Here is a 15,904-nt window from a genome sequence, read left to right as displayed (position 1 = left end):
ACTGGGGTTTTGTGACATGCGGAGGTGTTCTTAAGTGAAATTTACTAGGAAGGATCTTTTGTTAAAGGACTACATATGCTAGTAAAATTTATTTGAATATGTTTGATTTAGTAATGGTTACTAGTAAGTAATCTTTACTTAGAAATTTCCAAAGTAAAATTTACTTAGGATTTCGATGTGGAAAATATTGCCTAGGTTTTTTTAAGTAAGTAAAATGGCACTCCATTTTTTTTTTTTTTTTTTTTTTTCAGTGTAGATTTTTGGTACCATTGTGGCAATTTATTATCGGGCTCAGATTGGAGCTGGAAAAAAACTTGATATTCAAGGTGGGTAAAAGAGACACTATTGGAAAAAATGTTTGGAAGCCTCTGAATACCTGTGGAATTAACTGTGATATGGAAATAAGTCTGTTTAAGGAAAAAGAGTGGAAACACCAACATAAATCTTCACTGCCTCTTTCCTTTAGGTTCTTGTTGGAGAAGAAAAGTCCATCCACATGAAGGTCTACTGGACACTGCCCTGCTGTGGAGGAGGAGCAGTGCTGGTTGATGAACAGGAGAACCAGACCAAAACTGAACCCATCCAACCTTTCTAATGTGACCACAGGAAACTCACCAGCACCTCTGGCTTTGAATACACTCTGTTTTGCTTCTTTCACATCAATAAAAGAAATCATTCTTTCAGATCAACATGTTAATTATACTACCAGACAGTATAGAAAGGACGGAAAAGTTCAACATAATGCAAAACTACAAAAAAAACAAAACATCAAATTTACTATTTAACATATCTACTGCATGCTTTTAAAATATATTAAATATATGACATCTTTGAGCTGCTCATTTTGCCAATGCTTATTTGTCATTGATGGATTTTTCACAGATATTTCATGGTTCAGTTTCTTGAATTTCAGTGAAACGTCTGCTAAAGTTTTAACACAAACTAAAAAGAAATCATCTCCTGTGTAGGAGCTATTTGTCGGTTTAGTTTTCTGATTAAAGTTAATTTACCTTTTTTGTTTACTAACTTAGTATTTTTTTGTGTATTGTTTATTTTTTGTTAGTTTAATATTTAGACTATATTTTTTGCTTTTTAAGGTTATTGTTTTCATCCTTTGGTATTTTGCACCTTTTTGTTTAATGTTTTCTTATTGGTTTAGACCGTGGGCACGTGGGTATAAATAGGGAGCACAAAGTTAGACCAGCATGCACCTGGGTGGGCCTATCGTTCTTTATGAGATAGTCAGACAGGATGAGAAGGAAAGACAGCACAGAAGACCTTAGTTGTTGTTTTTCCTGCAAAATCTTGAAAATAAACCACTTGAACTACATCTATGATATGGACATTGTATTTTTGACTGCGTAAACCACAAACCCATGGTGCATCTAGTGGTTATTTGAGTTATGTTACAGTCTTAAGTTCAGTCACCTTTAAGTTGATTTAATTTTGATGACAAATAGCCGCTACATCCTGGAATAACTCAGTTAAGCCTTTCAGTTTGGGTGCTTCCACAAATGAGTCCAGTTTTCTGTTTTGTAAAAGCCTCAGTAGTGAAATAGAACAAAGTCCTATCACACATACCACATCATATATCATATGTTTTGGAGTTCTTGGACTATTTCTATTGTATAGAACTTTATACTTACTCTCTCTTCATCTACTTCTTAGTCAGACATTGGACTTTTCAAAGTTCCTTTTCAGACCACAGTTGTTCATCCTGTTTCTGTCTCACGTATCTCCAAATGAACTAAACCTTAATGATGTATTCCAACCTGTGAGGGCTTATACCACCCAACATTTTACAAACAGTGTCATGAAAAGACACAGTTGTTGTTAAATATTGGAAGAGCTTTTCCAACTATTACAGTAGCATTAACTACTTCCTTACTCACCAGTTTACACTTGAACACTAAATGTACAGTTTCTAAATCTAGTTTGTGGTAGACGCCTTAACAAACACTTAAACTCTGCTCTTTAACCCTCCAGGGTGATCAAAGCGTGAGAAAAGAAAAAAGGTTTTTGTTTGAGATTAATACACCATGAAAACCTGCAGATATGATTAATAGATAGACACCTTTATATGTTCATAGACACACCTGCTTTACTCTTTCAACTTCGAAAACAGATGAGAGACCATGATTAGGAATTTCTTTGTAATAAATAGTATAGAGTTTTTTCCAAATTGTATCCTACTATTTTTGTGTATTATTGGGTCCAATATGTTAAATAAGGTAAAGTGCAAAGGAATGATCATATCATCAAGGTGAAACAGTGCTGAAAAATATATAACAAATGTGGTTAACATTTTTGATGTGTTACATCCAGGCAAACTCAAAAGTATGGAAAGAACCGCTAGGAGTTAAACACTGTCTTCCACTACGAACCACTAGATCAGTGAGGTCCAATCCACTCATGAAATGACATGCACAATTAAAGTAACCAAACAAAACACAGGAGAAAAAGATGAAGTTTAAGCAGTTTATTGGAATTAGTATCAAAACAGACCAAATCAAATCAGACCAAATCAATTCAAATCAGACCAAATCAGATCAGATCAAATCAGACCAAATCAAATCAAATCAGACCAAATCAGATCAAATCTGACCAAATCAGATCAGATCAAATAAGATCAAATCAGACCGAATTAGACCAAATCAGACCAAATCAAACCAATTTGTTGTAAACTAGACTTTTGAGCTAATCTACAGAAACCCAACAGAATCCTCCAGGAGCAAAAACTTAGTGTGATAGTGGCCAGGAAAAACTTCCTTCTAACAAGGAAGAAAAGCTGGAGCAGACCTAAACTCCTGGAGGATGGTCATCTGCCTTGACCAGCTGGGGTGAAAGAAAGAAAGAAAGAAAGAAAGAAAGAAAGAAAGAAAGAAAGAAAGAATGAAGCAAAGAGAGAAAGAATGAAAGAATGAAAGAATGAATGAGAGAACAAAAGAAAGAAAAAGAAAGAGAGAAAGATGGAAAGAACGAAAGAAAGAAAAAAACGAAAGAAAGAAGGAATGAGAGAACGAAGGAAAGAAAGAAAGAACGAGAGAGAATGAAAGAATGAACGAAAGAAAGAAAAGAACGAAAGTAAGAAGGAATGAGAGAATGAAGGAAAGAAAGAGAAAGAAAGACAGGAAGAAAGAAAGAAAGAAAGATGGAGTGAGAGAGAAGAGAGATAGAAAGGGGGGAGTGAGAGAGAGGAGAGGGGAAAAGAGAGAGAGAGAGGAGAGAGGGAGAGAGTGAAAGAAAGAGAGAGAGGAGAGGGAGAAAGAGAGAGAGAAGAGAGAGAGTGAGGAAAGGGAGAAAGAGGGGAGAATGAGAGAGGAGAGGTAAAAGGTAGGGGACCACTGCTCTGCTCCATTCAACTGAGGGCATGTAGACCGCTGGAGGTGGAGGTAACCTCAGCGATGGATGACAGAGGCCGGGTCCAACCCCGCAGGGGCCAGGAAGAAAGACAAAGAAAGAAAGAAAGAAAGGACAGATGGAGTGAGAGAGAAGAGAGGGAGGGTGGCAGGGAAGAAAGATAAAGAAAGAAAGAAAGAAAGAAAGGAAAAAGACGGAGGGCCACCCAGGGGTGGAGGGCGGGGGGGGGGGGGGGTGCTGCTCCAGCCCAGGAACTCAGGGCCTCCAGACAGTGGGAGGCAGAAGGCGGGGGGTTGCCGGGGTCTTCCAGACAGCCGGAGGTAAGGGGGAGGGGGCCACCGGGGTCCTCGGGACAGCCAGAGGCGGAAGGTGGGGGGCCGCCAGGGTCCTTGGGTTAGCCACAGGCCGAAGGCGGGGGGCCGCCAGTGTCCTTGGCACAGCCAGAGGCGGAAGGAGGGGGTCTGCCGAGTTCCTCCGGACAGCCGAAGGCGGTAGGCGGGGGGCCGCCGGGGTCCTCGGGACAGCCAGAGGCGGAAGGCGGGGTTCTGCCGGGGTCCTCGGGACAGCTGGAGGAGTGGGGCGGGGGGCTGCCGGGTTCCTCGGGACAGCCGGAGGAGGGGGGCGAGGGGCTGCCGGGGTCCTCCGAAAAGCCGGAGGCGGAAGGCAGGGGTCCGCTGGGGTCCTCCGGACAGCTGAAGGCGGGGGGCGGGGGGCCGCCGGGGTCCTCCGGACAGCTGGAGGCAGAAGGCGGGGGTCCACCGGGGTCCTCGGGACAGCCGGAAGCGGAAGGCGTGGGTCCGCCGGGGTCCTTGGGACAGCCGGAGGGGTGGGACGGGGGGCCGCCGGGGTCCTTGGGGCAGCCGGAGGTGTGGGACGGGGGGCCGCCGGGGTCCTCCGGTAAGCCGGAGGCGGAAGGCGGGGGTCCGTTGGGGTCCTCCGGACAGCCGCAGGCGGGGGGTGGGGAGCCGCCGGGGTCTTCTGGGAAGCTGGGGGCGAAAAGGGGGGGTCCGCCGGGGTCCTCTGGACAGCCAGAGGCAGAAGGTGGGGGTCCGCCGCTCTGCTTCGGAGATACTGCTGGTACTTCTTGCTGGAGCGCAGGCACCGTAGGAAAGACCGAATTGGTCTTGGGATGCGGCTCTGCGCTGGACAGCTGGAGGCAGGGGTCTCCTCAGGAATGGGTGACAATGCCTGGGGCCAACGAAGCAGGGGCCGGGTCCAACCTCGCAGGGTCTGGAAAACACAGAAATCAAGTAAGCATTCAACCTTTTCAAACTTTTTCATGCAAATGATTCATTCTGATATTCAACTCCTGTCATTTGGATGTGCTTTGTTTCAGAACAGGGTGATGTGTTTGCTTTGAGCTGTTCAAAACACTCTCAATAATTCAGCTCATCCATATTTTTTATCTGTACTGTTGTACTGCTGCACAGTTATAGGAAATGGCTTTTGGAATAAAGAACGTATACACAAAAAATTTTATGTGGAACAACAGAACTTTCAGAGGCACATCGCACTGAGCCACAAGTCCACAAATCCAGCAAGAGACAAACACCAGGAACTACATTTCCTTCAGGAAATGTGGGCGTCGACTTTTATCTAAAACTTGTCAGACTATTTAATGAATCTCTATTTTTATCAGTTTTACTTTCTGTTGAGTATTATTTTGATAAATTCAGTGATTTTGGGTGATTTTTGCTTTGGTGTTTCTCTCAGTTTCATGTAAAATTAATTATTCTTTGACATATACCTCAGATTTCATTCAATATCAGTCTTATTTTGAGTTTTATTACATAACATGACAAGGTGTACATCAGTTTTGCATCACTTTACTCCTGCTTTAAGAGTTTTTTAAATAAATTGACTAATTAACTTCAGTTTTTCTTAATATCAGTCTTAGTTTTAGCTCAAACTTGTCCGATTATTTAATAAATCTCTGTTTTTGTTATCAGTTTTACTTTTCATTTGAGTACTATTTAGGTGAAGTGAGTAATTTTGTATGCAGGTTGATGGGTATTTTTAGTAATTAGAGTAGCACACCTATAGTTTTAAATGACCATATGCAGTAGTCACTAAAACGAAAACGTACAAAAAAGTTACTAAACTTACTAAAAAGTTACTAAAACTACCCATTAGACCTGCATTTGGTTATTTAAAAGTATAGATGTGCTACTCTGATTACTAAAACTACCCATCAGACCTGAATATGGTCATTTAAAACTATAGGTGTGCTACTCTGATTACTTAAAATACCCATCCGACCTGCATATTGTTATTTAAAAGTATAGGTGTGCTACTCTGATTACTAAAACTACCCATCAGACCTGCATTTGGTTATTTAAAAGTATAGGTGCGCTACTCTGATTACTACAACTACCCATCAGACCTGCATTTGGTTATTTAAAAGTACAGATGTGCTACTCTGCTGACTAAAACTAACCATCAGACCTGAATATGGTCATTTAAAACTATAGGTGTGCTACTCTGATTACTTAAAATACCCATCTGACCTGCATATCGTTATATAAAAGTATAGGTGTGCTACTCTGATTACTAAAACTACCCATCAGACCTGCATTTGGTTATTTAAAAGTATAGGTGTGCTACTCTGATTACTAAAACTACCCATCAGACCTGCATTTGGTTATTTAAAAGTATAGGTGCGCTACTCTGATTACTACAACTACCCATCAGACCTGCATTTGGTTATTTAAAAGTACAGATGTGCTACTCTGCTGACTAAAACTACCCATAAGACCTGCATTTGGATATTTAAAAGTATAGGTGTGCTACTCTGATTACTAAAACTACCCATCAGACCTGCATTTGGATATTTAAAAGTATAGGTGCGCTACTCTGATTACTAAAACTACCCATCAAAACTGCATTTGGTTATTTAAAAGTATAGATGTTTTTCTCTGATTACTAAAACTACCCATCAGACCTGAATATGGTAATTTAAAACTATAGGTGTGCTACTCTGATTACTTAAAATACCCATCAGACCTGCATATTGTTATTTAAAAGTAGAGGTGTGCTACTCTGATTACTAAAACTACCCATCAGACCTGCATTTGGTTTTTTAAAAGTATAGGTGCGCTACTCTGATTACTAAAACTACCCATCAGACCTGATTATGGTCATTTAAAACTATAGGTATGCTACTCTGATTACTTAAAATACCCATCAGACCTGCATTTGGTTATTTAAAAGTATAGGTGCGCTACTCTGATTACTAAAACTACCAATCAGACCTGCATTTGGATATTTAAAAGTATTGGTGCGCTACTCTGATTACTAAAACTACCCATCAGACCTGCATTTGGTTATTTAAAAGTATAGGTGTGCTACTCTGATTACTTAAAATATCCATCAGACCTGATTTTGGTCATTTAAAACTATCGGTGTGCTACTCTGATTACTTAAAATACCCATCAGACCTGCATTTGGTTATTTAAAAGTATAGGTGCGCTGCTCTGATTACTAAAACTACCTATCAGACCTGCATTTGGTTATTTAAAAGTATAAATGTGCTACTCTGATTACTAAAACTACCCATCAGACCTGAATATGGTCATTTAAAACTATAGGTGTGCTACTCTGATTACTTAAAATACCCATTAGACCTGCATATTGTTATTTAAAAGTATAGGTGCGCTACTCTGATTACTAAAACTACCCATCAGACCTGCATATTGTTATTTAAAAGTATAGGTGTGCTACTCTGATCTTCAAATTTACTGATTAAGTAGAGTAAACAAACAGATATTAGCATCTTTTCTGCGTACGGGTTTGGTAATATTATACAGTATGACACAGGTTTACATTAATTTTTCATGTTTTAATCCTGCTCTAAGTGTTATGTAGATGAAATGACTAGTATAAAATGACTTTTTTTCTTACCTTAGCCATGGCGGCAAACTTCCTCCCGGTCGGTCCGGGTCCGGGTCCTGGTTCGGGTCCGGGTCCTGGTTCTTCTACGGTGTCCGGTCCTTATCCTGGTCCTGATCCTGGTCTTGAAGTTTTGCGTCTCTGGCTCCTTCTTTCTGTGGTTTTTAAAGTTTTTTTTCTGTTAGCTTAGCGCACTATACTCCTACACTGCTACTACTAGGGCTAGCTGACATGGAAAAGGGAAGAATAATAACCGTCCACTTTACATATTCTGTCCGGTAACCTGGCAACGGTGATGCACGCGCATGTTTCAAGTGCTGGTTTTGTGTGTGCATGCGTGTCTTGGGGGGGGGGGGGGGGGGCGGACAGGCAACGGTGACGTAAGCGCATTTTTCAATTGCTGATTGTTGTGTGTTGGGTCGGGTTGGTTTCCGTCCTACTTATAATACTATGAGGGTATGGGTCGGTGTAGACTCCATGCAGGGATCACTGTAAACGTGTTCTTTTGTTGGAAGTTCCAAGAATAAGTCCGGATTCTTTTAGGTCTCATTTTTATACATTTATTGTTGACTTGCTCTGATCACTAACAACATATAACTCATATAACTCTGAGGTTTCACACCCCAAGTGGGGAAATGGACCCAGAACATGCCAATGCACATCACTTTTATAATCCTTGTAAACTGATCTTCAAACTACTAATAAAATACTAATACTGACTAACCTGTTATTCAATCCAAGAATTCAACCACCCAAATTAAAATATTTTAGTTCCCCCTTTTGACATGATTTTATCATGTCAATAACAAGATGAAATGTCTGTTTTGTTATCCCTTTTATGGCTATCATCAATATAACCATAAAATTACCTCTATTTATGCCATATGTGTAAGCTGAAATAATTCATAACATATGAAACAGCAATTCTTCATAACACAGATCAATGGAATTTTTGAACAATTATTATACATTTAAAAATATCACATCATAATATGAGCATATCATTCTTGATCAAGAGTCTATTTTTTCCATTACACTAAAAATTTCAAACCTTTATCTATTATACTAAAATTCAAAACCATCTATACTGGTTCATATTTCAGCAATCAACCACATAAATCCTATAATCTCATGTCTATACGTGTATATATAACTATGTATGAATATATCTTAGCTTTAGCAGAATATATGCATCTATAGAGAGGTGTAAAGTAAAAAGAAAAGAAAAAACAACACAAAACAATAGTCTTTATTAGTTGATGTCAGCCCTTGGATCTCCTGCTGTGATGATTGATGCATCTCTCAGTCCACACATCCCAGGGTGTCTGAATGGATGCCATGGCTGAGGTCTGTCCATGATCAGGTTTTCATAGGGACCTTTTACTGATTACCTGAATGAGTGATTTATCCTCTATAGTGACTGGGATCTGGTGCTTTCTTCACTGGGTTTCAGATGACCCCCCTAATTGTTATCTATCTAAAGGGATCCCCTTTGTAGCCCAGAACTTCCCCACAGTCGCCAGGTGGACAAATCACCCAATTGTCAGTGTGACTCTCACAGTGTGAGAGGTAAACCCAGGTCGTCCTTTCTGTAATTTTCAACAATCTGAAATGGACCCTTCTGCTCCAAACTGGTCCAGCTGTTCTCCTTCTCCCTTTAATGAGGACCCACAGTCCTGGTTTTACCACTGGGTCTGATTTCACCAGGTCTCCTGAAACAAAATTAACAAAAGAGACTTCTCTACTGGTTAGTACTTTATTCATATATTCTGCTAAAGTCAATCATCTCCTTCTCCACTCCCCTGTTTCTTATTCATTATAATATCACTCCCTCATCCCTACGGATCATGGATGAAAAATACAATAATTTTCACTAACTGTTTATTTTTTGTTTAATATTTAGAATATATTTTTTGATTTTTATGGTTATTGTTTTCATTCTTTGGTATTTAGCACCTTTTTGTTTTGTGTTTTCTCATTGGTTTAGACCGTGGGTACCTGGGTATAAATAGGGAGCACAAAGATAGACCAGCATGCACCTGGGTGGGCCTATGTTTTTTTTTACCAGTCACAGACAGACATAGTCACTCGGAAGATCAGACAGGATGAGCAGGAGACACATCGTAAAAGGCCTTAGTTGTTGAAGATCATTCAGTTCTGTCTATTGTCGCTGTGCGAGTCAGGAGCCAAAGAACAAATGCACCTGTGCACACATATGCCTTTTTAGACCCAGGCAGGACGGGCACATTTTGCACAGAAAGCCTGTCAAGAAAATTAAATGTCGAAGGAAAGAAAGCAAATATTTTGCTAAGAACTATGGGACATAAAAACATTGTGAATACAAATATAATTTCTGGTCTTGAAGTTGCTGCTCTTGATAAAAATGACTTTATTGAGCTTCCAGATGTCATGATGTGGCATGTCGGTGCGCACCTGCTTGGTGATTAGTGAGTGGCACCGACAGAGCCTATAAGGCATAGTGGGTAGTCCACGCAGCCACTCAGTCTCAGGTGGGTTTCAGAGGAGCAGCGTGTACAGACCAGTGGTTGTTGGGGCTTTATTGCTCCTTTGCTCTGTACCTGATCTCCAGCCAGAGCTGTTCCAGTAACTACCGTGTGGCTACCACGCACCTCCTCCTTTGTTTGCTCTCCGGCCGGTGTGCGTGCGGCCGGCTTTGGGTCGCCGTGATTCCCTCTCCGGTAGGTCGCCTCGTTAAGTCGATTTGAGCTGCATACCAGCGCTTACACCAAATTATTTCCGGGTCCTAGGCTGTTGCTGGGATTTAGCCGTGGTTTCCCCGTGGCGTCCCCCCTCTTCCTGCAGTCCGCACGTGCATGTGTTTTCGCCAACAGGTAAGGCTCACACACCCGACCCTGTATGGTTTCTGGTGTGGCTGATGATTAAAACCTTCATCTCCATCCAGGACCTGCAGCGTTGGCCTGGCTTATACCCGCTGCCTTTGTTTGGGAAGTGCCGTTGTTTTGCCCGTCTGTGAGTCTACGGGGGTCCCTACACTGCATACCATCCTTTGGACCCCAGTCGTTACAACCGTGCGTCAGGTGCACGCGCACGCCGTTGCGCTACAGCCGGCGTGCGCATGTGAAAACGACATCAGAGGTTAATTAATTCCTTCTGCCCTTTTTTTTTTCTTTTTCTTTTTTTTATAGTTGGATTTATTTTGCATGTAGGGTGAGTGAACTCGCATGCGTGTGTTATTTGTTGCTTAATTGCTTTGTGTGATTTTACTGTCGTTGCTTTGCATGTTTCCTTATTTGCTTAGTTTTTCATATTTGCTGTGATTTATTTGCTTGCATTGTTTGTTGTTGCCTTGTTTGCTGTTATGTTGTTGTGTTGCCTATTGAATTATTATTCTCTGATTGTCATGTTTTAATAATTGAATTTTAATTTTGCTAAAAAAAACAGGTCTATTTTTAAAAAAAGTGTTATTATAAAATAAAGTTTATTGTGTGTGATAAATCACATCCTCTGACTTATTTTGTCTTCACCTACGCGGCCATTTGGTAAATTAAGATAGGTCCCGGGGCCTTTTCCCCGGGTGGCGTTGTCAAATTTTTTTTGTGTTGATGAAAAAGAAGTTCTACCTTCCACCCCCCCACACACACACACACACGCTACAATGACACAAAAGACTATGCCTGTTTCAAAGAGTACTGTTCCACAACAAGAAGATATTGTGAAGTGGCCATACCTTCAAAATGTTAAGCTCCACGACATTGATGCTGAGGTTGAATTACTTATTGGCACAGATGCAGCCAAAGTGATGGAGCCATGGGAGCTGATCAACAGCCAGGATGAGGGGCCCTATGCTGTTCGGACCAGAGTTGGATGGGTCGTTAACGGTCCACTACATGGTGAAAACAAGAGTAAGATTGGCTGCTCTGTTGTCACTGCCAACAGGATTTCTGTGGAACACCTAGAACACATGCTGGTACAACAATACAATCAATACAATCATGATTTCAATGAAAAAACATCACAGGAGCAAATGGAAATGTCCAGAGAAGACATCAAGTTTATGAATATAATGGACAATACTGCAGTATTAAGTGATGGACATTACTGTATAGACTTACCTTTTAAAGAGCAAAATCCCATCCTGCCACAAAACCGCTGTGTGGCAGAACAGCGCCTCCAGAGTCTGAAGAAGAAGTTTGATAATAACAGCTTATTCAAACAAGATTACATCACATTTCTTGAGGACATGAACTGCAATGGATATGCTGAACTTGTGCCAAATGACCAGATGATGAACAGTAAGGGAAGGGTATGGTATATTCCCCATCATGGTGTTTACCATCCCACGTAAAACAAACTGAGAGTTGTTTTTGATTGTCCTGCAACATACAAGGGCACCTCCCTCAACTGCCAGCTCTCACAAGGACCAGACCTGACCAACTCTGTTGTGGGAGTTCTTCTTCACTTCAGACAAGAGCCTATTGCAGTCATGGCAGACATACAAGCTATGTTTCACCAGGTCCATGTTCCAGAATATCACAGGAACTTTCTACGCTTCCTCTGGTGGTCTGAAGGTGACACCACACAGACTCCAAAAGAATATCATATGAAAGTACATCTGTTTGGAGCTGTTTCTTCACCAAGCTGGGCAAACTATGCTTTAAGGAGAACAGCAGAAGACAATGCTCTACAGTTTCCAGCTGAAGTCATCAGTACTATCATGCACAATTTTTGTGGATGATTGCCTTAAATCTCTCCCCACTGAAGAGGATGCAATAAAAATGGTCAAGGATTTGACAGCCCTCTGCAGTAAAGGTGGCTTTCATCTTTCAACGTGGCTCAGTAACAGCCGTGCAGTGCTGCATACTATTCCAAATAATAAAAAAGCAAAGGAAATACTGGAGATGGATTTGGATGGAGATGAGCTTCCAATGGAGAGAGCATTAGGACTTCAGTGGTGCACTGAAAATGACACGTTCAAGTTCAAAACATCTCTACATGAACGGCCACATACGAAAAGAGGAATACTGTCAGTAGTGAGCTCACTGTATGATCCTCTAGGATTTCTTGCCCCATTCACAATCACTGCCAAGCTGCTACTTCAGGAGCTCTGTAGAAAAAGTCTGGGCTGGGATGATGATGATGGGATGATGTTCACCCAAAACTCCAAACAATGGTCTGGCTGGCTGGAAGACCTAAAGAGAATGACAGAGTTTAAAGTGGATCAGTGTGTTAAGTCCAAAACCTTCTGTCTTGCTGCAGCACAGCTTCACTTCTCTGATGCCAGCCAAGTGGGATACGGCATCATTTTTGTTGCAGCCAGCAGAGAGCTAAAAGAAAGTCTGAGTGCTTTAAACCAGGACAAAATCCAAAGAACTTTGGCTCAAGATGGCATAAACTGGCATTTTAACACGCCTGCAGCCTCACATCAAGGAGGTGTTTGGGAGCGCTTGATTCGTTCAGTGACAAGTGTTCTCACCTCAATCCTTAAGCAGCAGGTTGTGGATGATGAAACACTGCAGACCATCTTTGGCGAAGCTGAAGCCATCTTAAATGACAGACCGATCACCACAGTCTCTGATGATCCAGATGATTTGGAAGCCATCACACCAAACCACATCTTGACCTTAAAGGGCAAACCTGTCATACCACCTGGATTGTTTGAAAAACAGGATTTGTACCTGAGGAAAATATGGAGACAAGTAAAATACATGGCTGAATTATTCTGCAAAAGATGAATTTCTGAATACTTGCCACTTATGCAGGAAAGACAAAGGTGGATGAGGCTAAGAAGAAACCTAAGTCCAGGAGATGTTGTCCTGGTTGCAGATGCCACTGCGCCCAGAGGATGCTGGCAGATGGGCAGAATCCTGTCTGTAAACACTGATGCCAGAGGCTTGGTTCGCTCTGTGCAACTGAAGACCAAAACCAGTGTGTTGGAGAGACCAGTGACCAAGCTTTGCCTGCTGCTGGAGGCAGCTGTGGACTAAAACCTCTATCTGCACTACCTCTTATTCCTCTATCTACCTCTCTGTCTTTGTTCTTGTTTTTTCAGGTCAAGAAAGAAGATGAAGAAACACTCATCGCAGATATTGTTAGAATAGCTCCATTTAGTTTATGAGTGTAATTGTGACTAAGTACACAATTAGGGGCCGGAGTGTAGGAGCTATTTGCCGGTTTAGTTTTTTGTTTAAAGTTCATTTACCTTTTTTGTTTACTAACTTAGTATTGTTTTGCTAATTGTTTAACTTTTGTTTATTTTTTGTTTGTTTAATATTTAGAATATATGTTTTTTTCATTTTTATGGTTATTTTTACCTCCGCCAAGGAGGTTATGTTTTTGCCAGGGTTTGTTTGTTTGTTTGTTTGTCTGTCTGTTTGTCTGTCCCTTAGTGTGCAACATAACTCAAAAAGTTATGGACAGATTTTGATGAAATTTTCAGGGTTTGTTGGAAATGGGATAAGGAAGAAATGATTAACTTTTGGGGGTGATCGGGAGTGGGGGGGCCCACGGGGGGGCCCACTGATCAGCCTTGGCGGAGGTCTGCGCTCTCCAAGTGCTTCTAGTTTGAGTTATGTTACAGTCTTAAGTTCAGTCACCTTTAAGTTGATTTAATTTTGATGACAAATAGCCGCTACACTGTCAATCAAACTTTAGCGCTGGTTTGCTGTCTGACACTGGAGAGGGGCGGGAGGAGGAGCAGGATGAACCAGATGTCAGACAGGAAGTGGGTTTAGCCCCGCAACGATGTGGGCAGAGTTTAGTCAGGAGTTATTTTCACCAACAATGAGACACCAACTTCTGTTTGACTAATATGAAAGACAAGTGTGTGTGTGTGTGTGTGTGTGTGTGTGTGTGTGTGTGTGTGTGTGTGTGTGTGATCTGTGGGCGGAGCCTGGCAGTCAGTAAAAGATACAGTGTGGAGTGGAATTTCACCAAAGTTCACAGCAACTTTTTTGGAGATTCTCCGATGGGAATCAGCCACTGTAAAGAGAAGGTAAAAGAGCTGAAAACTAAAGTCCAAAAACAACTGTCCATGTTCACTAAACTGACCAAGACCAGCGTTTCAACAGAGGCATCATTAAAGTGGTTCACATCCTGGACAAGCGCAAACATATGTGCGCATGCGCTCATACAGCTGCAGTCGGACCTGAACAGGTGCCTCTGGGTTGTACTCCAGTGGGATGACTCAGTAGAAGTGACAGGGGGGTGCTGGGTTTATGTACACAAAGTTCTGTTTTTAATTGATACGTTTTGACAGCGTATGTGAACTTACTCCTTATTTTTCTTGTTTAAAGCAGCGTTTGTTTTTTAGCACCGCTGTTTTACATTCACATACTCCCAAACTGACATCAACTTAAAACTAGGGGAGGGCAAGTTAAGGCGTTATTACCACATTAAGGCATTCATTAAATAACACCAACAATATTTTAAATCTCACATTAATGCCGTTTTATTCTAACTCCTGTTCTTCTGCCCCTGCTTGTGTGCGTGTAGCGATTAGCTCGGCAGATAAACAACAGGTTTCCCAAGAAAAGCCAGACGCCCAAAACTTCTCTCCAAATCTTTTACTTGAGACTCACTGTAAAACTGCAACATACATAAAAAATATGTCTCAGCTGTGTTCATTGCCTTAGTACATTTACATGGCATTATACATTACATTGAATGGAAAAAAGACCGCTAGCTCGATGCTAACTTAAAAGGGAAAATCCACAGACACGCTAACGATTAGCATTTACAGATTAATTTAAGATTCACAACGTCTTTTTATCCAGCAACAAAAGTTCACATCAGAAATATTTTATACTACTCATTCTTACAACAACTGGACATAAAATACTCACAGGTAAACGTTTTTCGGGCCATACAAACAGAGTGCAAGAAACGTGGGTTAGTTTCTTCTTCTTCTGTCCGAACTGGCTACGGGAACACCGCAAGGACAAAACGTACGTTAGTGCAATTTATTCCGACCACTAGAGGACCCCCTTTGTTTGCTTTTAACAACTGAGCATCACATATTATTGGGCTTATTAATATTAGTACTTATTAGTGGGCTTAAGACTCATGTCAGTCACTCAACACCGGAAATAAACTGGTGGGGAAATAAACATGGAGAAAAGTACTGGTCTTTTACATGGACATTTTCATTTTAAATGTCTTCAGATGGTGGGGTTGAGAAGGACAAAGTTGTTTGTAAGCACTGCAATGTGGAATTATTATTATTTTTTTATCACTGGAGTACTTTGAGTCTGAAATATCACTTAAAGGCAATACACACTGTTGATGCCGGCAAACCACCCCCCCTCCATAACTATGCGATCAGTCGTGATTAATTGCAGAAATCCATGCCATTAATTGTAATTTAAAAATTTAATCGCTGCCCAGCACTACTAAAAACATATACATGATGATAATCTGAGGGTCCAAAATGACATGACAGACTCTGGTGAAAGTGAAAGAGGGATGAGGGTTTTTAAATTTCTGGTTAAATAATGTTTTGGACCAAAACATAAGAGAAAATGAATCCTCATGGTGCACTGCACTTCTGCATTTGGCAGCAAAACTTCTACTGGCTTTGACCGTAATTGTAAAATAACTCGCCTTTTTATGAGTTGGAATGATACTGTATCTGTTAATAGTTATAGCTTTGAACGAGTATATGTTTTGTTATGGCAGC

At 41.2% G+C, this 15,904-nt stretch overlaps 1 protein-coding gene across 1 annotated transcript; it reads right to left on the bottom strand.

Annotated features, from left to right (window-relative positions):
• Positions 1 to 3,615: 3,615 nt before the first annotated feature.
• LOC115417610 (proline-rich protein 2-like) lies at positions 3,616 to 7,269 on the bottom strand. Its single transcript, XM_030131623.1, has 3 exons — positions 7,261 to 7,269; positions 3,910 to 4,510; positions 3,616 to 3,821 (listed from the first exon to the last, which is right to left on the bottom strand). Exons 1-3 carry the CDS (start codon positions 7,267 to 7,269, stop codon positions 3,616 to 3,618), a joined length of 816 nt encoding a protein of 271 aa, XP_029987483.1.
• Between the last annotated feature and the right edge of the window lie 8,635 nt (positions 7,270 to 15,904).

The sequence above is a fragment of the Sphaeramia orbicularis genome, chromosome 4 (genome assembly GCF_902148855.1).
Source record: "Sphaeramia orbicularis chromosome 4, fSphaOr1.1, whole genome shotgun sequence".
In the NCBI taxonomy this organism is placed as follows: Eukaryota; Metazoa; Chordata; class Actinopteri; order Kurtiformes; family Apogonidae; genus Sphaeramia; species Sphaeramia orbicularis.
The sequence above is the reverse complement of the archived record's forward strand: the minus strand, read 5'-3'. Positions and strand labels throughout refer to the sequence as shown.

Coding starts and splice junctions, on each gene's coding strand:
- LOC115417610 (XM_030131623.1), bottom strand. Junction 3,822..3,909: donor CAGCTGTCCCGAGGACCCCG/GCAGAACCCCGC, acceptor GGAACTCGGCAG/ACCCCCTCCTTCCGCCTCTG.